Source organism: Peromyscus eremicus, chromosome 1 (genome assembly GCF_949786415.1).
Source record: "Peromyscus eremicus chromosome 1, PerEre_H2_v1, whole genome shotgun sequence".
NCBI classification, from domain to species: domain Eukaryota; kingdom Metazoa; phylum Chordata; class Mammalia; order Rodentia; family Cricetidae; genus Peromyscus; species Peromyscus eremicus.
The window spans coordinates 55074371-55099184 of record NC_081416.1 but is presented as its reverse complement, the minus strand read 5'-3'; the positions used below and the strand labels follow the sequence as shown (position 1 = coordinate 55099184).

At 42.3% G+C, this 24814-nt stretch overlaps 1 protein-coding gene and 1 pseudogene across 1 annotated transcript in view; one reads left to right on the top strand and one right to left on the bottom strand.

The window, feature by feature from the left end:
• Positions 1-23758, bottom strand: part of Pacs1 (phosphofurin acidic cluster sorting protein 1) — a 149914-nt gene extending 126156 nt beyond the window's left edge. Inside the window, exon 1 of the mRNA XM_059262992.1 lies at positions 23262-23758. Within this exon, the coding sequence (XP_059118975.1) occupies positions 23262-23611 (350 nt within the window). The 5' untranslated portion in view covers positions 23612-23758. The remainder of the gene's footprint in view (positions 1-23261) is intronic.
• On the top strand, positions 6641-7049 carry LOC131911010 (large ribosomal subunit protein eL32-like; annotated as a pseudogene).
• Positions 23759-24814: the final 1056 nt, after the last annotated feature.

Below are 24814 nucleotides of genomic sequence, written 5' to 3'. Positions count from 1 at the left end.
CTTGCCTGACTATGGTCATAATTATAAGAAACCTGAGTAATTATCTAACTAAAGTCACACTCAAGCTGGGTACCATGCATGGTACATGCCTATAATCTCAGCAACAGAAGGCTAAGGAAGGAAGATCAAGCAACCCTGCTTTAATGGACAAGATGTTATCTGGAAAAACAAACAGAAGCATCATCTAGGGCAGCATGGCTCTGGGTAAAAAAGCTCTTGCTGTGTAAGTCTTCAATGCCTAGATCCCACAGTAGAAGGAGAGAACTGAGTATGGAAAGCTGTCCTTTGGCCTTCACAAGTATACTGTGACATATGTACCTGGACTCACACATTATTACACACAACAATAAAAATAACTTTTAAAAAAAGTTGCTATGCTAGATGGCAGTGGTAAATGCCTTTAATCCCAGCACCCTGAGGCAGAGGCAAGGGATTTCTGTGAGTTCCAGGCCAGCCTGGTCTACAGAGTGAGATCCAGGACAGGCTCCAAAGCTACACAGAGAAACCCTGTCACGAAAAACAAATAAAATAAAATAAAATAAAATAAAGAAGCCAGCTGGGCGGTGGTGGCGCACGCCTTTAATCCCAGCACTCGGGAGGCAGAGCCAGGCAGATCTCTGTGAGTTCGAGGCCAGCCTGGGCTACCAAGTGAGTTCCAGGAAAAACACAAAGCTACACAGAGAAACCCTGTCTCGAAAAACCAAAAAATAAAAAATAAAAATAAAAATAAAGAAGCCAGTGTGTTAGGAAGAGAGAATATTTAAAAACAAAAACAAAAACCAAAACCAAAAAAAAAAAAAAAACCAAGCCGGGCGGTGGTGGTACACATCTTTAATACCAGCACTCAGGAGGCAGAGCCAGGCAGATCACTGTGAGTTCGAGGCCAGCCTGGTCTACAGAGTGAGATCCAAGACAGGCACCAAAACTACACAGAGAAACCCTGTCTCGAAAAACCAAAAAAAAAAAAAAAAAAAAGAAACCCTGTCTCAAAAAATAATTAAATAAAAAGAGAAAATAGTTGCTACATTCTACAGGTGTACTAATTATGGAGACTAAGGTTTACAGGAGGAATCATACTAAAACTCAATCTTGTTTTAAAAAATCTTTTAATAAAAAGATTTAATTAATAAACTCTATATTAAATCCCTCCTCAGCAATTTACATTCCAAGGGCTAACTGCTCTTCTATCTACTAATAAACCATGGATTTCTCAATCCATTGTCTGGAAGGCCAGGGTTATAATGAATTCATATGAATGGAAATTTTTGCATTTTTTTTAGGAACCCAGGACTTCAATCATGCTACATTCATGCTCTATTACTGAGTTATATCCCAAGCCTAAGAATTTAATTCTCACAATTCATTACCTATGTTCACAGTGTACCTTTCACTGAGGAACACAGAAGTACTCAGTGATTTTATCTTAACCCTCAAAGCATTTTTAAGCAATAAGACAATGAAGGAAATGGAAAGTGAGTGGTTTACTACTTTTCGTTTGCAAAACCAAAATTAGCCATAGGAATCCCAATAGGCAAGTGCTCCTGTCATCTTCCTATAAACACACACATTTCTGGAAAATGGATGCCAATTTCCACAGAAAAAATTATGGCTCTAGTTCCCATGCTCAAACTGGACAGATCCAAACTATTTAGCAGGCTTCATCTTGGTAATTATGCCTTTAGTTTTGGCAAAGACCAGTTAGCAAATAAATGGACACTAGAGGTTTTGTAACTAATAAATGACACTTACTGCACCTGATCTTCCCAACAACTCCCAACAATCAGCCAGATGGTTGTCTTTATTTCTTTCCACTATAATGAGACTGGGATCCAAAAGGATTCTAATTTAATTAGAACTGATAGTCCAGTGTTCAGTCTACTCTCTCGGGAAACCTGTAAAGAGAAGTCTGAAGATATACATGGCAACAATTAAAACTGTTGGCTTGGGATTAGGGATGTAGCTTAGTTGGTGCAGCGCCTGTTTAGCATGAACAAGGCCCTGGGTTCAATCCCTAGCACCACATAAAAGCAGGCAAAGTGGTGCATACCTGTAATCACCTATAGAGGTAGAGGCAGGAAGATCGGAATGCAAGGTCATCCTTTACTGCACAGATAATTTGAGGCCAGCTCTGGCTATGAGATCCTGTCTCAAAAAAGCAAAGCAACAGACTGGAGGTATCTCAGTAGTTAAGAGTACAACCGTCTTTAACTCCAATTCCAGAGAATCCAACAACATCTTCTGGCCTCTGAGGGCATGGGGCATATATGTAGTACACAGACATACATGCAGGCAAACATTCATTCACATAAATAAGAATATATGAATTTTTTCAAAAATCAAAAACAAAATACCTCTGGGTTTTAGGTTTCTTCCTATAAATAAGCTAAAGTGAAACAGTAAGAGGTGTTAAAGGCTAAGGCTCAGAACCAAAATAAGAAAATGGGTATCAACAATTAAAAAAACAAACAAACAAAAAACCAGAGCCGGGCAGTGGTGGTGCACATCTTTAATCCCAGCACTTGGGAGGCAGAGGCAGGCAGATCTCTTTGAGTTTGAGGCCAGCCTGGTCTACAAAGTGAGTACCAGGAAAGGCACAAAGCTACACAAAGAAACCTTGTCTGGGGGGGGGGGGGAGGGGGAGAAAAAGAAAAAGAAAAAACCTGTAACACTGCTGAAGTTGGCTCAGAAGGCAGAGGCAAGTGTATCTCTGTGAGTTCCAGGCAGCTAGGACTGCATAATGAGAACCTATCTCAAACAACAACAAAACCACTGGAGCGCATTCAGACACACAATAAATATAACATCATAATTATAGTAAAGGTAAAATGTTCTTTCTTTTTTTAAAGAGTTATCTATTTATTATATATATAGTGTTCTGCCTGCGTGTCTGCCTACAGGCCAGAAGAGAGCCCCAGATCTCATTATGCATGGTTGTGAGCCACAACGTGGTTGCTGGGAATTGAACTCAGGACCTCTGGAAGAACAACCAATGCCCTTAACCGCTGAGCCATCTCTCCAGCCTGCAAAATGTCCTTAACAAGTGAGTCTCAAAGAAGTGGCATGCGCCGGGCGGTGGTGGCACACGCCTTTAATCCCAGCACTCGGGAGGCAGAGGCAGGTGGATCTCTGTGAGTTCGAGGCCAGCCTGGTCTCCAAAGCAAGTTCCAGGAAAGGAGCAAAGCTACACAGAGAAACCCTGTCTTGAAAAAACAAAACAAAACAAAAAAAAAAAGTGGCATGGTGGTGGGAATACCTCTAAAGTACTTTCTAGACCATGACAATAATTGCAAACAGTACAGATATTTGGTGGCAGAAAAAAAACAAAAGAATGCCAAACATCTTACAATCCCATACAACAAAAAAATGAATAAATTCTCACATCATTTCCATCATTTATGTAAGTGACTGTTTAGCTCTAAACGGTACAACTATAACAACTTCCCACTAGCTCCCCACAGGGCTCAGGGAATATCTTGAAAGGGAGAGACAGAAAGAATGTAATAACCAGAGAATGGAAAGAAAAGCTGTAAAATGCTCTTTTGGACATGACATGGCCATTATACTCACTCAAAGTAACAGTTGATACCTGGGGCAAAATCATGACCAAGACATCAAATAGTAAAAATTCCCAGCATGGGATGGGGCGGGGGGGGGGGGGGGGGGGGGGGGGGGGGGTCACAAGTCCCCACCCCTAGCTGAGGAACTATTAACAATTGATATAGGATGGACAGTCACTTCTCTTTGGTGGAGAGTAGGGGATTTGGGGTGGTGAACACTGGTAGGTTGCCCAAACTCCAGTGGATGGCCACACAGACACACAAATACAGGCAGTAATATAATGGGACTCAGTAAATTATTAAAACAAAAAGAATGAAATCCTAAAGTAAATAAGAAACACAGACAATCCCCCAAGGAAACTGACCTAAACAAACAATTCCTAAAGGATAATATCCCAATGATCTTGACAGGCAAAAACAGGAAAAGGAAAATGTAAATTAAAACCACAGGAGAAACCATCTTAGCCCCTGCCAGAATGACTAAAACAAAAAGGGCAAATACCAACTGTTAGTACAGACATGGAGCAACAAAGGCTACCATACAACATAAATGTGAGAACACATACAGTGTGACCCAGAAGTTCACATTCAAGAGAAATGAGTGCATACATCTACCAACATTCAAAATTGTTCAAAACTAGAAATCTCCCACACAGCCAACATAAACAGAATAACTAAGAAACCACAGTATCCATACCATGAAATACTATGCAGCAACAAGAGGAGATGAACTACAACTCGTCTGTGAAAGACTCACAAAACGCACACACTCAAACAAGCAACACTATCTTATACTGTCAGAAGTCAGACTACTGGTTTCTTTGGTGGCAGGTGGGAGAGGTTGTGATTAGATAAGGGCAAGATGACATTCTAAGATTAGAAATGCTCAGCTTCTTGAGCTGGAGAGATGGTTCAGCCATTAAGAGCACTGGCTGCTCTTCCAGAGGACCTGGGTTCAATTCCCAGCACCCACATGGCAGCTCACAACTGTCTGTAACTCCAAGATCTAACACCCTCACACAGGCAAAACACCAGTGCAATAAAAATAAATTTTTAAAAAAGCTCAGCTTCTTGATGTGGGTGCTAAATATGTATGTTCAGCTTATAAAAGTTCACTAAATTGTACTTACTAAATTATGTACTTTTCTGAGCACATATGACACTTTCAATAGTTTTTGTTTGATTTTTTTAATTAGATGTAGACCTTTGCATGTGAAAGAGCTCCAAAATTTACTTTCCTCAGCTTTATAAAATCAGTCTTCAGTCCCATTCATATATATTTAAGTAAAAAGCAGTTTGTAATTATCTAAGTCTTCATCCAAACAAGTTTGTTTCTTTAACCATTTAGCATAGAGTAATAGTCCATGAATGTAAACTCCATGCACATAGAAGACAGACTTCACTCTATTTTGTGCAGAACTCATAAAGATTTATTCACTATTTTGGGAAATCATATTCCAATAGCATTGCCACATGTCATCTGAGTCACCAATGCAACACACCTAAATCAAACTCTATTCATAGATGTCATATCCACAAAGATAAAGCTACATGTACCCTCAGGCACACAACAGCTATGGCTCCTAATACACTGAGTGCACTTATTTATGTTTGCCTCCTGACTATAACTAATACACCTTTTATTTCTTCTGTACTGCAGTAAAGACAATGCAAACACGTGAATAAGTTTTACTATATAAGCATTTCTTTCAAGATAGAAAAGGGCCATATAGAGCGACTGGGTTGAAAACCAGTTATAAACCACCAGTCTAAGCTGGAGATGGTAGTTCATGCCTGTAATCCCAGAACCCCAGAGACTGAGACCAGTCAGGACTAGAGTGAGTGAGACTGTCTCTCAACGCATTAAAAAAAAAATTAATCAGTTTATCACAGGAACTATAAAGAGAACTCAAGAATTCTAAACCTAGAATTTAGTAACTGCTTTAATCCTAGCACTCAGGAGGGAGAGGCAGGTGAATCTGAGTTGGAGGCCAGCCTGGTCTACAGAGCGAGTTCCAGGTAAAAAAGAACCCAGCAGCCATCACTTACATAAGGACAATATCATAAACCTAATCTAGACACAGTAAAGGAAACAGGAACTCAAAGTACAAGATCTGAGTCCCTTTCCTTTTAAGTCAATGAGATACAGTTTGGCATTCAGGAGCAAAGGGCCCTATTATTTTTCTGTTCTCTTTCAAAAATAGTTCCACCTTCACGATTACACAAATTAGATCATTCTGCAGCAGGATTCCTCCTTGCTGAGCTCCTAGGTCAGACAGGAAGTATGCTACAGCAAACTAGTGATTTTACAAAAAACATGTTTTTTAATCTTCAGTTTCACTAGGTTACTGACAAAGGATTGGAGCTACCGTTATCAATGGCTTCTGCAATACATCATCTCTTCAAAAAGCATCCAATAAGCATTCATTAGAGTAAGTTAGCACAGTAAATACACAGCAGAGTAATTACAGATGCTGAGATTCAACTGCTCCAGTGGTTACATCATGGCCTAAAACACATGAACAATGTAACTAGATCTTTAACACATAAGGTGCCAACCTACTAATTATTCTATAACCTAGTAAATTCTCAAGGAAACAGATTTCCAGTTAACCACAAATGGCAAAAATGGAAACAAATTCCAAAACTGCTCTGAAGTGTCCTGTTACAGATACTGTTTTCATGATGTCACTAATACAGTGAGATGATAATGACATGAAAAACAAACCAAAACAGAAAGCAAACACAAAGCAGTTAAATGAAACACTGAACTTATTATTGAATCCTTTTGCTTTGTCATACCTCAAACCTGGTTGAAAATGTACTCAGGATCCTCATCTTCTGATTTCCCACCCTGCTCCTACCTCCATCATTACGGCCTCCTAACATGCCCCTGCCCTTTTCTCAGGATGATTCTGCACAGAGGCCAGTGGTTCTACTGAGGCTGAAGTTATCATAATGCCTCTTTTCTAGCCCTAAACCTTAAATGACTTGCCTTCTTACTCAAGGTTAAATCAAGAGTTATACAATGGCTTCTTCCTCGGCGCTGCCTGCAAGGTGGCTGCCATCTGTTTAGCGGCATCATGGCTGCCCTCTGGCCTCTGGTAAAGCCCCAAGATCATCAAAAAGAGGACCAATAAGTTCATCCGGCACCAGTCAGACCGATATGTCAAAATTAAGCGAAACTGGCGGAAACACAGAGGTATGGACAACAGGGTGTGGAGAAGATTCAAGGGCCAGATCCTAATGCCTAACATTGGTTACGGGGGCAACAAGAAAACCAAGCACATGCTGCCTAGCGGCTTTCAGAAGTTTCTGGTCCACAATGTCAAGGAGCTGGAAGTGGGGCTGATGTGCAACAAATCTTACTGTGCTGAGATTGCACACAACGTTTCCTCCAAGAACCAAAAAGCCATCGTGGAAAGAGCAGCACAGCTGGCCATCAGAGTCACCAATCCCAATGCCAGGCTACCCAGGGAAGAAACCGAGTAGATGGCTTGCCTGTGTGTTTTATTTGTGTTTAAATAAAACCACAACAACTGCCTTCTTGGTTAAAAAAAAAAATTATACAATGACCAATAAATTCTATTGTGTCAGCAGTAGAGTACCTTTGCTTTGGCTCTCTAACACTGCAAAACAAAGAACGTACACATGTACACGTATACACACACACACACACACACACACACACACACACACACACCCCTCTGTCCCCTTAACTCCTCTGATTTTACCTTCTATAATTTTCTCCAATATTTATGTGGCTCCAGCCACACTAATCTCCTGGATATTGCTGGAACCTACCAACACTTCCTGTCCCCTCTACCAGGAAGGCTCCTCCCAAAAAATTTACTTCACGTGGCTCACATAATTTTATGCTTCACCTGGCTTGCTCAGTTTTCAGGCTCTTCTCACCTTATTTATGTGATCAGAGGGAAACTTTGGGTGTTGTTCTTCAAGTGCCATCTTCAAGAACATATGCTGTTTTGTTTGTTTTTGTTTTTTTGACACAGGATCTCTCACTGGGATATGGGGCTTACCAAGTCAGCTAGGCAGCTGGCCAGTGAGCCAAGGGGATCCTCCTATCTCCACCTCCCCAGCCCTGGGATTCCAAGTGTACACCACCACACAGACCAACTACCTCCTTTAAACTGCACTACCTTCTTCTGAGTCACTTACCTTCTGCTCCTATTCTATTTCCTCACCTGGCATGCCCTGTCTTTTGTTCTCTCATTTGTTTACTGACTGATGCCCACCCTATCCCTAGAGGTAAATACAAGAGTGTAGTGTAAATCCTAATTGGTCTTACTAATAAAAAACCGGAGTCAGATATCAGGGTGAAAGCTGAAGGACCAGAAAAGCGGAGCAGCCAGCCACTAGTTCTTACCTCTACAAAATCCTCAGCCTGAAAAGGCTGACTCCTGTCTCCTCCCGCCTTATATTCCTTTCTTGCCCAGCCATATCACTTCCTGTCTCAATCTCCCTCGTGCTGGGATTAAAGGTGTGTGCCACCACTGCCTGGCCTCTATGGTTATCTAGTGGCTGGCTCTGCCCTCTGATCTTCAGGCAAGCTTTATTTGTTAGAGCATACCACAGAAGAGCTAGAATTTTTCTATTTTGTTCATTACTCTGTCACCGTATCTACAACAACTGACAGAGCATTTGCTTGACATGTGTATTTTCATTAAAAGACAGCACCAAGAAGGGGTAGGTAAAGAGACATTAAAACCCATACAGCCAAGAACAGTCAAAAGAGAAGTCAAATTTTAAAGTAAAAGCATTTTCTAGAATGTGATTTAAATGAGACCGCTACTCACTTTTTCTTTAGATATATAATAGGAAGAAAATACCTGAGTGAGAAGAGAGAGAGCGGGGGGGGGGGGGGGGGAGAAAATCTTAAAATTACTCTTAAATGCATTTCAAAAAGATGAGGCCTCATCATTCAGGGCCATTGTGTCCATTTCAGTGGCACCTAGAGCTAAGTCCTACTGGAACATTAAGTAACTTATCACTTTCTTGAAAAAAAAAAAAAAAAAAAAAAGTCCATTCCCATTTCCAGTCCCATGAGATGGGCTTGCTTCTCCAACGAAATAATCCTTTCTTTATTCTCCAAGGAAGGAAAAGTCAATCAAGGATTACTAGATATTGTTTCAAAATGTTATTACAATTCTTTGTTTTAATTTTTTTAAAGGAAAGCTTTAGGACTCTTTGGTAATAAAAATAAAGTGATTATGATATTACACACACTTAATGAACAATCCTCTCCATTAAAGAAAAGGACATAAACAACTTTACTGCACATCTTGGTGGCAGAGAGGAAATACAATTAGATCCATTAATAGCCACAAGAGTTATACTCCCAGTGGACCTTGGTTTCCAGAATTGCTTATTCATTTTCATCCACAGCAAAAGCGGTACACAGCAGAGATGACAAAATGCTGCAGCAACTTGTCATGTATTTTAATTTCGAGAAGATTATTTTATTAAACAGTGGATTTATGGATATTTCACTGTCATATTCTAATGTCCATGATCTATCATCCAAGGACTAAATGAAAACATGCTTGTGAAGACAATGTCAAGGCTAGCTACTGTAAATCAGATCTACCAAAGGACATATCGCTCCTTCGTGTTCACAGTTTCACCGACATTGCCCAAAGATGTGAAGGTGATAACTTCTATGGATACAGAAGCCCAAACACCTTACATACATTTTATACGTCTCCTCATAACAGAGCAATAGTGGATGGGGAGTATCCTCACCTTAAACTACCATGAAGAAAGGGGGTTGGTGGTAAACAAGGCTAATTTAACCAAACAAATAGTGCTTAAACACACACACACAAAAAAAACTAACTCATAGTATGCATTCTATCTCTAAATGGCTTTCAGTATTAGACACTTTCTGTAATTCCTATTTCTCTGGAGCACAACTAGACCAGGAGGTAAACAAATTACTCCTTGTTTTTAAAACAGCTAGCTCTGAATCTCATATTCTTAGGCTATGCTGCTAGCTGTCCTTAGTCACAGCTTCAAAATCTGTCCTTCCTTCTTTCCTTTGGAGTGCTGGGGACTAGTCCCAGGCATTGTACATGCCAGGCAATGCTCTACCTCTAAGCTATATCCCTAGCCCTCATTATTGAAATTTTTCAATTAACTGTTTCATGGTATATTAGAAGCAAAGGAGAAAGAGATTATATTGATAATGACAAGAATCAAAACTACACTAAAAAAAGCAAATACACAAACTTGAATAGCTATGCACCATGTACAGTTGATACTATTCATCAAGCTCCTTTGTCCTGAAAAATCCAGTTGGTCATAATGATCCAGACTCAAAGAAGGGTTAATCTGCTTTTATACCCTTAAAAATGAGCAACAAGTAAATAGGGTTGTAGATTTCCAACCATAATGGTAAAATAAAGTCTTGGTGCTGTTAGAGGAAAACAATTAAAGCCAGGTATAATGGCACACACCTATAACTTCAGCACTTGGTGAGGCAGGAGAGTCACAAGTTTAAGGCTGGCCTGAGATACATGACCAAACTCTGTCTCCAAAAAAATAAAGGACAGATGGAAGGAAAGGAGGAACGTAATGAGAGAGAGAAGGAGGAAGGGAGAGAACAAAGGAGGGAAGGAAAAAAATACACTCAAAGATTCCAATGCTTCAGGAGAAACCATAAAGCTATCACATTTCTCCTGTAAAATGAGAATATAATTTTTTTTCTTTTTTCTTTTTTTTTTTTTTTCTTTTTTTTTTGTTTTTTTCGAGACAGGGTTTCTCTGTGTAGCTTTGCGCCTTTCCAGGAACTCACTTGGTAGCCCAGGTTGGCCTCAAACTCACAGAGATCCACCTGGCTCTGCCTCCCAAGTGCTGGGATTAAAGGTGTGCGCCACCACCACCCAGCTGTGAATATAACTTTTCTATAGTTTGAAACAAAAAGGAAAACTTAAGGAGACAAAAGAAAGGTATCAACTCCAACTTAAATCCTTACTTTCTTTAGAAAGTTGTTCAGCTTTCTTTGACTAAACTATGAGCTGTAAACCGGTTTAGTTGCTTTTCTGGCTGCCAAATAAAAGCTACAGAAGTCAGCAGGTAAAATAGAGAAGCCGTCAAGTCAAGCCGGATCAAAATAAAGTTGTGGTTTGCAGGCGGGGCCTGAGCCTCCTCTTCCGTTCATGTAAGTGAGCAGGATGTAGCAACAGGATCCCAAGCCCGCCAGTGCTTCAGACCAAAATATTTTGTTTTGGCTTCCTAGTCTAATATGCATGAGGTTGGTCTGGCAGGAGCTGTCCCTAAGGCAAACTCAACCAGGAACAGTGGTGCTCATTTGTGATTCCAGTACTTTAGAGATTGAGGCAGGAAGATGGAAAGCTCTAGTTCAGCCTGGGATACACAGTAAGACTTTTTGTGTAAAACAAACAAACAAATAAACATACAAACAAATGAAGATGAACCTAAGATCTTAATAATAATCCCAATAAGAAATCATAATCTCAGACTAGACATGGTGGCACACACCTTTAATTCTAGTACTTAGGAGGCAGAGGCAGGTGGATCTCCATGAGCTCGAGGCCAGCCTTGTCTACATAATGAGTTCCATGACAAAAAAAGAAAACAGTGAGACCCTGTCTCAAAAAAAAATAATAAAATAAAATAAAAAAGGAAGAAAAGAAAAGAAACTGAATTGACAAACAAGAGTGAGCAATAAAAATAACTAATATTTATTTTTTATGTGCAACACATGCAACTAACAATGTTTATTAACCCTACTTAATTCTCACAGTTGTATGAGATAGGTAATTATTATGTCCATTTTATAGTTGATAAAATGGAAGCATTAGAGAGGTTAAATAATTTGCTCTAAGTTAATCAAACAGAGTCAAAACACAAATCCAAGGCTGGAGAGATGGCTCAGCGGTTAAGAGCACTGACTGCTCTTCCAGAGGACCTGGGTTCAATTCCCAGTATCCACATGGCAGCTCACAACTGTCTGTAACTCCAGTTCTGGGGGTTCTGACACCTTCACACCAATGCACATAAATAAAGTTAAATAAATTATTTAAAAAAATACTCAAATCCAGGCTAAAGGATTCCAAAACCCACATTTACAGCCACTATATTAAGCATCCCCGTGGCGCCAATAATGGTGCTAGAACAGCATTCTGTAATTCCAACAAAGCATAAGGCAGCCCATATTACTATTAACTATGAGAACAGTCAGGGGTTAGAGAACCAAGCTTAAACAGAGATATCTCTCAGCTCTGTTCATCTAAACTGTGTGGCTAATAGAAATGTCTCCCCAAGGGAGGGGCTTGAACCTGCCTCTATTAAATGTACCTCCCCATGGGAGGCCTTACCTTCTTGTAAGAGGGAATGGGGGTGGGTTGGGACAGGGAGGCTGGAGGGACAGGAGGAGGGAAGAGCGGGATCTTTGATTGGTATGTAAAATGAATAGTTTTGTCACATTAGTTAACAGGCCAAAATGAAAATCTTCGTGAAGACCCTGACTCACAAGACCATCACCCTAGAGGTGGAGCCCAGTGACACTATTGAGAATGTGAAGTCCAAGATCCAGGATAAAAAGGGCATACCCCCTGACCAGCAGAGGCTCATCTTTGCTGGCAAGCAGCTGGAAGATGGTCACACCCTTTCTGATTACAACATTCAGAACTCACAGAGATCCACCTGAGTCTTCCTCCCAAGTGCTAAGATTAAAGGTGTGCGCACCCATGCCTAGCCAGTTGTTGAAAGGACACCAGCCCACTTGGGCATGTGGCTCTGGCAGGCCTTGCCCTTCTCCCTATCCCTCTGTCTTGCTAAAAACCGTTAGATTACATTCCTAAAGTTAGCCACCAAGGTCTATTCCCTTATTTGGCCATTTCCTCCTCCTGAGGCTGACTATCAAGTCCAGCAATCAATCGTCTCCTTTGGTTCACCTAATTAACATGCCCAATTAAAATTAAACACCTCATTCTAACACAGGGTTTCCTGTTTTACCTTTATAAACCACCATTTGCCTATGGGCCACATCTGCCTCCTCACTATCCAGAGGCAGTCCTTTGTCCCTCAGGGACAAATACCCCTGGCCCCTTCCCCTTGTCCTCTTCCCCTTCTTGATTGTCCTCTATCTCCTCTACCATTGCATCCTAGCCCACCCATTCTAATACAGACCTCCCCTCTTTCTTTTCTTAAAATTACACCCACAAGGTCATTTGCTGCTATTTTTCTGCCTGAGTCAGAAAGCAGCCACTTTAACTTTTCTTCCCAGCTCAATAAAGGCTCTCTGTAAAAACAGGTGTTTGGGTGTGGTTTGTGCCTAATCCAGGGTCTGGGAGAGAGCCTCGGCTGTGCGGGAGTCCCCTTCCAGTTGTTCATGTTTAAAACATTATCCTGAGTATGTGTGAGACCCTGGATTTAATATAAATGAAAGAAAAAATTAAGCCAGAACAATAAAAACCCACTTTGAATCGCCACTAACTAAAACTTCTGCTACGTGTAGACTGGTGTGACAGGGGATGGGCATGGTTACAAACTACGTTATGTGCAATGTATTTGAGAAGTGTCTTGAGAGAGACAGGAAGCAAAAGCTAATCCTGAAACCCTGAAGCCATTCAGTGCTTTTTAAAAAAAGAAACAGAGGGCCAACAAGGTGGTTCAGCAGATAAAGGTGCTTGTTGACAAACTTGGCAATCTAAATTCAATCCCCAGGTAGAAGGAGTGAATTCCTTCAAACTGTCTTCTGACTTTCACAAGCATAATGTGACACATGACAGACAGACAGACAGACAGAGACACACACACACACTACACACATAATGAATAAATATAATAAAAAACAAAACCAGAAGGAGGACAAAGTGCTTCCTGTACAGGCACATGACCAGAGTTCAGATCCCTGGCACCTGTGTAAAAGTCAAGAGCAGTGGTGCATGCCTGTAACCAGCTCTGTGCTGGAGGCAGAGACAGCCAGTTCTCTGGGACTCACTGTCCAGCCAGTCTATCTGAAATTCAAGCTCCAAGTTCAGTAAGAGAACCTGTTTCAAAAAATAATATAGAAGAGTTGGCTTAGTGGTTAAGGTCATTTGCTGTATAATAATGAGGTCCACCAGCACCCACATAAAAGCTGTTACGGGCCGGGCGGTGGTGGCACACGCCTTTAGTCCCAGCACTTGGGAGGCAGAGGCAGGCGGATCTCTGTGAGTTCGAGGCCAGCCTGGTCTCCAAAGCGAGTTCCAGGAAAAGCGCAAAACTACACAGAGAAACCCTGTCTCGGAAAACCAAAAAAAAAAAAAAAAAAAAAAAAAAAGCTGTTACGGTCCCATGCACTGAAGGAGCCAAAGACAAGAGGATTACTGGGGCCTGCTGGCTATCAACCCAGCTCCTACCCCCCACCCCTCCAAAAAAAAAAGTGAGCCACAGGTTCACTGAGAGAGCCTTCCTCAAAGAAACAAGGCAGAGTGATAGAGAGGGATACACAAGGCCCTCCTCTGGTCTCAGCACAGACATACATGAATACACACCATACACATATATGCACACACCCACACAAAAAAATAATAAAGGTGATACGGAGCAACAGCCATAGAGGAAGAAATGGACCTCTGGCTTCTACATGTATGTACATAGGTATGAGCACATATGCATACACTAAACATACATGATGGGAGGGGAGAAAGGTTAGTTGGGTGGCATCAAATAAGTAAACAATGGCTAAGGTTCTAAGTCTTTTATGTGTTCTAAACAATACTTAACAATACTACATTAAAGAACCAGTATTAGACAGCTATGGTGTTGTGGGAGGTAGAGGTAAGCAGATTTCTGTAAGTTTGAAGAAAGCCTGGACTACATAGCAAGTTCCAAGCCAGTCAGGGCCATATAATAAGACCCTGTCTTTAAATAAATTTTAAAAAAGAGTATCTCACCTATGAAAAGAGAGAAACTCAAGAAATGCACTGCTGTGGAGAACAACTAAAAAGAAAAGCATATAGCTTCCTCAGGAAAATAACTTATATAAGCTCAGAGATGCTTAACATATCACTCTCACCTCAAATGTCACTTAAGAGATATCCTGAGGGACAAAGGTCAGAGAGAGGAGCCACAGTCTATGAGGAGCAGGTGATATAGAAGGAAACAAGTTTTAAAGATCACGTTTCCCATCTCCCAAATCTATAGCAGGTTGCTAATAATCACAAAGTAATTTCTGAAATACGCATGGCCTAAAAAAATTTTGGGGGCAAAATAACCTATGGCTATTATCTGATATAGTTTTCTTTACAGAACTAAAAGTACTGAAGTACCAAAAAGATAAATTAAAACCAAGTTTATTCACAAAATGAGGATCCTTATAAGAAGAAACAGGAAGTATGATAGTCAAAGCTCAAAAAACTCAGCAAACTCAAATATTCTAACATCTGGCATACCTTCAACATTTAAAAGAATCTGCGTAGGGCTAGAGAGATGACTCAATGGTTAAGTGGCTGTTCTTCCACAGAACCCAGGTTTGATTGCTAGCACATACATGGTGGCTCACAACGACCTGTAATTCCAGCTCCAGGGAACCCAAAGCCTCTCTACTGGCCTCCGTGAGCAGCACACACACATATTTTACCTATACTGACATGCAAACCATTCATAAAATAAACCTTTAAAATCTTAAAAATATATACACAAGGGGGCTGGAGAGATGGCTCAGAGGTTAAGAGCACCGATTGCTCTTCAAGAGGTCCTGAGTTCAATTCCCAGCACCCACATGGTGGCTTACAACCATCTGTAATAAGATCTGGCAACCTCTTCTGTGTACATAATAAATAAATAAATCTTTAAAAAAAATATATACACAAGCATTAATTAAATCAATATTCCATTATCAACCCAAACTTATCACCTATGCTTCATCTATGTATTACAAGGAAGGTAATGGTCTACTCTAGAATATTCTCCATTTGCCATTTGAGTAGGTAATACCTTCATGGTGGCTTAGCAGGTAAAGGTGCTTGCAGCCAAGCAGACGGCCTAAATTTAATCCACAGAACTAATATGATAGGAGAATAAACTCCTACAAGTTGTCCTCTTACCCACACATATGTTAAGGCATACATGCGTAAGTATCCTGGCCAGAATTTATTTTTTTTTTTGTCTCTTTTTTTTCTTATAACATCCATTCCAACAGAGGTGAAAGGATATCTCATTGTGGTTTTGATTTGATGATTAGTGACATCGAGCATTTTTTTCTTAAACTTGTTGACCATTTGTAGTTCTTATTTTAAGAAATATCAGTTTAGATAGTTTATTCTTTTTTGTTTGTTTTGGGTTGAGACAAGGTTTCTTTATATAATCCTAGATGTCCTGGAACTCAATTTGTAGACCAAGCTAGCTCTGAACTCATCTCTGCTTCCTGAGTGCTGGAATTAAAGGTGTGCACCACCATACCTGGCAAACATAGATTTTTAAATCAGATTACTAGGAATTTTGGTTTTTAATACTGAGTTGAGTTCCTGGTAAATATTAATGAATGAGATGAATGATTTGCAAAATATTTTTAAAAATTTTTTTTTGGAGACAAGGTCTCACTATATAGCCCTGGCTGTCATATAACTCCCTAGGAAGACTAGGCTAGCCTGAAATCACTGAGATCCATCATCTGCCTCTGCCTCCCAAGTGCTGGGATTACAGGCCAATTGATATGCCAGGTTGAGGAAGTGAATTTCAACCCAAGTAGTCACAAATGGTTAACACAACACAGCTTTAAAACAAAGCATCTCATCATCTTAAGACATAAGTGAATGTCTATTAAAAAGGTGTTAGGTTGATTGGTTTCATTGTTTTGTTTTATTTTTTTAACTTTATATTGTTTCTTTGTGGAATTCCCATCATTCATCTCTATCTCATTCATCTCCTCATCCCTTCATATCTACTCTGCCCTTGTAATCTCCTCCCCCCCAATAAAATAAAATAAAGAAAAAACAAAAGTCAAAAACAAAACAAAATCTCAGCATGGAATGGTTTTAATTTTTAAAGATTTTCATTATTAATTACATGAAGGTGTGTGTATCTGCATTCAGGTTATGTGCATATAAGTGCAGATTCCCAAGGAGGCAGGAGGCATCAAATTCCTAGAGGTGGAGCTACAGATGCTTAACACCTGTCTGATATGGAAGCTGGGAACCTCTGGAAGAGTAGCAAGTACTCTTAACTACTAAACCATCTCTCTAGTCTTTTGACTAGTTTTTGTTTCTTTGTCTGTTTTGTTTTTGTGTTTTTTGAGACAGGATTTCTCTGTGTAGTTTTGGTTCCTGTCCTGGATCTCACTCTGTAGACCAGGCTGGCCTCGAACTCACAGAGATCTGCCTGGCTCTGCCTCTGAGTGCTGGGATTAAAGGCGTGTGCCACCACCACCCTGCTTGAGTTTTTGGTGTTTTTTTTTTAAAACAAATCTTTTTTTCTAACTTTTTATTTTTAGATTTATCTATTTTATGTGTATGCATATTTTGCCTGCATGTATGTATGTGCACTACCTGCGTGCCTGGTGCCCATGGAGGTCAGAAGAGGGCATCAGATTCCCTGGGACAGGAGTTAAAGACTATTATGAGCAACCATGGCTCTTAACTGCTGAGCCAACTCTCCAGCCCTGATTATTTTTTGAAACATAGTTTCTGAAGCCGAGGCTGACCTTGAACTCACTATGTAGCAAAGACTGGCCCAGAACTCCTGATCCTCCCACCTCTGCCTACTAAGCACTGAGATTACAGGCATGTGTCACCATGCCAGGCTACTGGAATATTTTAAGAAATTATATTTTCACTGGGTGTAGTGGCATATGCCCATAATTCTAGCACTTGGGAGACAGAGACAGGAATATCAGGAATTCAAAGTTAGCCTCAGCTACCTAAGCAAGGCCAACCTGGGCTATATGACACCCTGTTTCAAAAATAAAAGAAATGATGAGCTGGTTCTGTGGGTAAATGTGCTTATTGAACAAGCCTAGCAACCTTTAATGTGGAAGATGCAAATCAACTCCATGAAGTTCTTCTCTTATCTCCACGTATATATCATGGTAACCACCTTCCCAGCAAAATAAATTTTTAAAATTAAAAAGAAAATATTTTTTCTGGAGGTTCTCTTGCTAAGCAGCAATGTATTGTTAGTTATTTGCACTCCATGGAAAAGATGCCTGGTACAGAGCTGCCTTGGTGGGAATCCTTGACTGAAACATAAAGCCATTTTCTGATTTTCCAGTCAGCTTTCTAAATAACTGCCTGCCAACTTCTATGTAAAGGAACCACTATAGAGTAGTTACCAACACACATACATCGGGGCTCTCTAAAACCTGCCTGCAGTGCTGGTGACTCCTGGGTCAAGGCCTAGAGCAGTTACGATGCTGTAAGGGCTTGTCAGCCGGAACCACCTTGTTCAAGGCCCTCTCTGAAAGAAGCTCTTGAGCCAGCTTCAGTTCTGACTTTTCTCATGAACACTCCAGATCCTATACTGGCAAATCATTCCCGGTTACCTGAGATTCCCAAAGTACTTCTAGAATGTGATGTCAGAGGCAAGCTAGACAAGACAGGTCTACTTCAGCAGTTTCAAGCCCAGGCCAAAGCAGGCCCAGTCAGTCTCCCTAGGTAAAAGAGTCAAAGGACACAGCCCAAACAGTCTCTGACAGGTATTTCCCTCCTACAAGAGCAGAAATAAGAGTAGCAACTCACTGGTTTGGCCACAAAACTGAGAAACTGAAAAACTAGCTTCTAAAAGAAATCATGTAGCCTGGCAATGGTGGCACACACATTTGATCTTAGCACTTGCGGGGCAGAGGCAGTCAGATCTTTGTATTCAAGGGCAGCCAGGGCTACACAGAGAAATGTCTTGACAGTCCCCCCCCCCACAAAAAATAAAAAAGAAAGGAAGAAAGAAAAAAAAAATCACATAACTACTAATGTGTCCCAAAGATCTGTAAATCAATACATGTAAAACAGACTCAGTGAAAGTCATTCTCTTTCTGACTTAAGAAATCTGAGCTTCCAACAGGGATGATGGATGATATTACCCTGATAGGAAGGATATTCTATTACAACACTCACACTGTGAAATTCAAATCTCCGAGGGCACAAACAATGCTTTTAAGACTTTCAATGATAAGTAGATAACAGACATTTCACAAGCTCTCTTATTTGATCAATTGCATTTACTTTACATCTATCATTTAAGAAGTACTTGTTCCTGTGGCTTTATAGGTCTTTTTTGTTATTTGTCTGATATACATCTTAGGATGGATGGTAAGTAAAAGTATTTGTAACCAATGGCTGGAAAGTCTAAGGCATAAAAGAGTTTGTCCAGGCATACAGTAATCAAAGTGAGATCCCAGCTTGTATGTGCTTTTGTGGTTAGAGTAGCATCTCTCCCCAAATGCTTTCACGCAAGTAACATTTCTGCTGTAAGCTAGTCATGCCAGTTCAGCTTGGCCACCTCCTTTGGCTATAATACTTTTGTCTAATAAGGGTTAACCTTAGTACTCCTTTTCTGTATGCTTAATGTAATTTAGGAAGAAATTGTGAGTAATAGTTACTGAACTCCTTCCCTAAGTAAACACAAAGATAAGGACATGCAAGTGTGCTTTGAAATGAAGTCCCAATTCAATACAGTTTTATATGTTTTACAGCAGGGCACATGTCAACTCCTAATCACTTTTATATGACTAAGAAAATGTTGTATGGTTATAAAATTTAATAATTTTCTGCCTTTCCTAACTTAAGCAATTCAGAAGAGAAAATATAAGGGAAAATCTCACCAAACTGAAGAGAAAGGATAAGTTAATGAGACTCTAAAACCTGACACATGACACACTCCCCCCCACACCCCACACATCTCCTTGCTCTACCCAACCACAGCAGAGGACAATTCAGTGGGAGAGGAGAGCAACCTCAACTCTTAAAGCTATGAATTTCATAAGGCAACAACAGCAGAGCAGCCTATTCATATATCAGTTTTGCTGAGTTTTTGTCCAAAGATAACCATATTTCATGGTGGTTATTTTAGAGAGGTGAGAACAGAGATGGGATCAGGACCTTTCCCTTTATATAGTCTATCTTTCTATACTGCTTGAGTCATGGGCTGTTTTTCCTTGTTGTTGCCATTGTTTTAAATGTTGGTAAAAACAACAATGCAAAGAACAATTCAGCCTTTTTTTTCTTCTGGTTTTTCGAGACAGGGTTTCTCTGTGTAACAGCCCTGGCTGTCCTGGAACTCACTCTGCAGACCAGCTGGCCTCATCTGCCTGCCTCTGCTGGAATTAAAGGTGTGCGCCACCACTGCCTGGCCAATTAAGCCTTTTTAAAGTCAGTTGTAAGCATGTTTTAAAAATAATAATATCAATTCTGAGAATTTAGTAAACAATAAAAATGAGCAGACATGTACCTAAAAACATCTACAGTGCTCACTTTTATTTAAATGTCCAATAAAGGAAATTTTATTTTTTTCAAAAGCAAACCAAATTTTCAAAAGTATCAAGGAAAGCAGGTGACCTTCTTACTGCTCTGTTACATTCTCTGTTTTCTGTGTGACACACACTCAGAACCTATAGTGTTGGTTGCTTTTCAGTTTTTTCTTTGTTTTCAAGTAAGTCTTGTTATATCTCCTTGGCTGGCCTGAAACTATGGCTGCCCTTGAGTCATTAACTGCCCTGTTTCACACTCCCAAGTGCTATAGGCATATGCCATTATATCTAGCTCCCACAGTTTCCTATGCACACCTAACCTCAGAAACACCGTCAGATTTACATTTTGTTTGTTTTATTTGTTTGTTTGTTTTTCGAGACAGGGTTTCTCTGTGTAGCTTTGCACCTTTCCTGGAACTCACTCTGTAGCCCAGGCTGGCCTCAAACTCACAGAGATCAGCCTGGCTCTGCCTACCAAGTGCTGGGATTAGAGGCGTGCGCTACCACCACTCGGCAGATTTACATTTCTTAATTGCCTATAGCTCATAGGTTTGTGTCTCATTGGAGTTACATGAGAGAAGATTGTTAGTTCCAGGTTCTATACAGAGTTTCATGTTGCCAGTATATTTTAAATAACGTGGACAAGTACCAGAAGACAACAAATTCACCAAATGACAATACGTAGAAAGGCCAATAACAGGCCTTCTTCACCCTACAGGGTGTTTTCTATCCTGAAAACACACAGCAGGCTCCAAGAAGCACAAGTGTTTCACAAGGTGCTGGGAGGCACAAGGACAATGGCTAGAAAACAAAGGGCAGAGGACAGGTCAGGACTGGACAGTTAACAAGACTTAACTATACACATCCACATACAGAATGCCTACCCTGTTTCTTGGGCTAGTAATTTCTTATGCAGACTTTTTAGTGATGAAGAACTTTTTAGTGATGAAGAACCAAAACTCAACATCAGTGATTCTTCTGTTTATTCCCCTTTCTTTGTGACAGCTTCTGCCCATCAATTCATGCTTTTTCAATCTAACAAGCTAGAAAATGACTACCCAAAAGTCATTATTCAAACACTTCCAGACACAAAGGAGAACATGTTTTACTAACTGCAGACTCATGCAGGATGGAGCAGAGGACTCTTATGCAAAGAACAGGAGGAGTAGCATACTTCAACAGTAAAAAGGCCCATGTAGAAAGAGTAAGAGAGAGGCCTGCCCAGGACCAAAAGGCATAACATTCCACGATAAGCTCTCTCACTTGAGTTTGGTGTCCTGCTAGGGCTCTAGCCAAAGTAAATTATTATGGTTCCTGATTTCCTTAAAGGAAGGACAGAGAAACAGGACAATATAAAGTAGAGCAGTGAATGCTGAACACAAAGGGATGAGTATTGGGTAGAAATGGCAAACAGTCTATTATCATCTCTTGAAGCTTCAAATCCACACTTTGCAAACAGCAATTCCAGTCCTACATACAAATATATTCTAAAGAAACTTCCGTACAGGAGCACAAATCCTGGGCACATACGTACATACATACATACTATCACACACTCTACTGCCCATGTTACCAGGAAACAATGTAAATATTCATGAGAATCAAATAGTAATTCATATAACCAAATACTATCCATTAGGGAAAGTATTAAAAACTAGAGCTACCAAAAAATATTGATAATTTGCACAAGCCTGAGTTAAAAATGACAGAATACATACAGTACGAGACATTTCCACAAGCCCCAAATATGCTGAAGCCAGAAGTGGCCCACTCCTTTAATCCCAGCACTAGGGAGCAAGAGACAGACAGGTCTCTCTGAGTTCCAGGACAACCAAGGCAAGTAGGATACTGTCTCAAAAAAACAAAAACAAGGCCGGGCAGCAGTGGCGAATGCCTTTAATCCCAGTACTCAAGAGGCAGAGCCAGGCGGATCTCTGTGAGTTAGAGACCAGCCTGGTCTACAGAGCGAGACCCAGGACAGGCACCAAAACCACTCGGAGAAACCATGTTTTAAAAAGCAAAAAAACTAAAAACATACAAAACTAAAAAAATATTGTTTACAGACTCATATGTAATAAAACAATAATTAAGAGAGACTGACAGACAGGGGCTGGGGAGGATAAACACAGTTCAGAAGAGTGTTTACCTTTGTAGGGGAGCCAGAATGTGGCTCAGGAAGGCACAAACTGAGAGCTTTAGCAAGTGGGGTAATGCTCTATATTTTTCACTAAATGACACAGAAAGAGGTGCTGTCATCATTTTACATGCCTTATATATTGGTGTGATGTTGTTCAAAATAAAGGAAGAAAAAGAAATATCAACAGAGTTGAGGGTGGAACCCTACAAAGCTCCCAGTCTCTGACTTACACATCCACCTGCCCTGTTGGGCTAACAGAGTAAGTAAGGATAGAACCTGAGAATCAACTCCATTTGGAAGCAAAAAAGGAACACCTCCAGGCATTTCTTTGTGCTTACTGGGCAAAACTAACCCTGCAGGTTGTCTTATCACAGGACCAGCTCCAACACATTGTCCCCAAAGAGTTACAGAAGAACTGCTTTGCCATAGAGAAACAGAAAATATCTCCAAGAGTATTTTTTGATGCAAGTTCTCAGATGGTTCCAACAGAAAAATGGATTGAATTTAGGAAAAAGGCAGTCATTCTACAGAGCCCCGAGGAACTGGGAGACCCTGTGACTTAGTGTCAAGGGGAGGAGGAAATGAAAACTTGCATTTGAGAACACATTCGACTGATGCCCAAAACCTAAGGGCAGAGTCCCCGTAGAATGTGTGTGATGAGAAGCACAGATGAACCCCTAATTGTTATTAAACCAGCTTCACCTGCAACAGGTAACAACTGAATTTGGCCTATGCTGAATACATTAGGAAATAGTTAATACCAAAGCCATCTCTACCACATCTATGTAACATATGTACAGCTCACGAGTGGCAGTGAGGCAGGAAGAACAGGGACTTACTGAGGAAGGCCGTATCATTCGGTCAGACCCAGCCAAGGAAGGCAGGGTCCAGGAGGCCAAAAGGGTGGTCCCAGCCAAGGCAGAAGGTGGGGCTGCCAGGAGAGGGCGGGCCCACACAGCAATCTTGGAAGGCCTAGGCGAAGGCAGCACCCCCACCCCACCCCGACCCGAGCTGGGACGAGCTTAGGGTGGCGGACGTCCCCCAACACAACCGGGAGAGATGGGGAGGTGGGGCCTGTCACGGAGCCAGCCGGGCGGTCCCCTAGGCCAACACCTAGTCCAACCCGCCCGTTGCTCACCTGGGCACGCAGCTGGACGAGCTCCGGTCCACCTCCCAGGTGGCATACAAATTCATCTGCACCGGGGCAGGGGTGCGGCCTGGTCCTGGACCGCCGGGAGGCGCAGAGCCCGAGGCCACCGCGACGGCCATGGAGGTGGAGGTGGAGGAGGACGAGGAGGAGGCGGCCGCAGCTGAGGTGGACGAAGAGGACGAGGTGGCCTGGGCCAGCTTGGGGGGCGTTGGCTGTTGCGGCAGCGGCTGCTGCGGCGGCGGCTGCTGCTGTGGAGACTGGGCGACCCCAGAGCCCCGCTGGCCGCTGCCGCCGCCGGCGCCTCCGGGACCACTGCCCGCCCCTCCGCGTTCCGCCATGGCCTGGCCAGGGGTCAAGGGGGCGCAGGGCTTACACAGACTGAGGCCACGCCGAGCGACTCACAGGCTTCCCCCGCGGCGGCGGGGGCGGCGGCGGGGGCTCAGCCGCGTCTCCTCAGACCGCCTGGCGGAGCGCGAGCCGCCAGCGAATCTGCACGCACGCGCGGGCCTTCGCTGCGCGCGATCCTCGCGCTCGCCCGCCGCCGCCTGTTGCGGCCCGCGCGGCCCAGACACTGGGTGGGCGTGTCCGAAGGGGGCGGGGAGCCGCGGTCCCACCCAGCCCGGCGCCAAGGGGCGGGGCCAGAGCCGAGCTCGGCCCCGCGGCCTCCGGGAAGGGGCTACAGCCCGCGCGCTCTCGCGGAGCTGCCCTTAGGCCTTGGTGTGCTGGCTCCGCGCCCCTCCTCCCCGTTTCCCCTTGGGCGGCCGCTACCCCACTAGCGGAAACCCGGGTTTTCCGGGGCGCGGTCTCAGACCGGAGAGGGCTGCACGGGAGCGCGCTCAGCCCCTGGGATCTGCAGAGCACGTAGGGGAGGCCAACGCTCTGCCGGCCACGCGTTGCGTGGGAATCGGATAGCCAGCTGTGGCGACCCTTTCTGTGGGCTACAGGATGCTTCTCCACTCCTGCAAAAGGAGCTGTAAGTGGAGATCCAGCGACTGACCGACCACCTTGGGCACCTAAGCTAGGAAATTTCCTCATGGGGGTAGGCAGGAGCCCATCCAGCGAAGGTCGGCCAAATCTAACAGCCTTTCTTCTTGGTACAGCGACCCCCACCCCCAGCCTTCCTATCTAAAGTCCCAGAGTGCCTCAGTGCTTTCTCAATTTCTAAAATTCTATTTCTCTCAAGGCTTGATCAGCTACCATACCGCAACCCCCACCACTTTTGCACCTTCTACACCCACACCTCACTTCTCCCCAGTACTTGAGCAAATGTCATGGGATCCTATGCTCAGCCTCAGAACTCAGGGGCCCCAGAGAAAACAAGCCCTTCAAACACACACAACTAGTGAATCCAAGGGTTAGCAGGGACCCTGGAACCATTTAGATTTTGAGATGTAGATGTTCTCCAATAAGTAAGAAGTAGGCCTTTCTGCCAGAAGGTCAACAAGGAAGGCCTGACCTGGCCTACTTCCCTAGCCTACAGTTACTTCCCAGCCTAGCCAGGGTGCTAAGCTGGCTATTTTTATTCCCCAGGGACAAAGCAG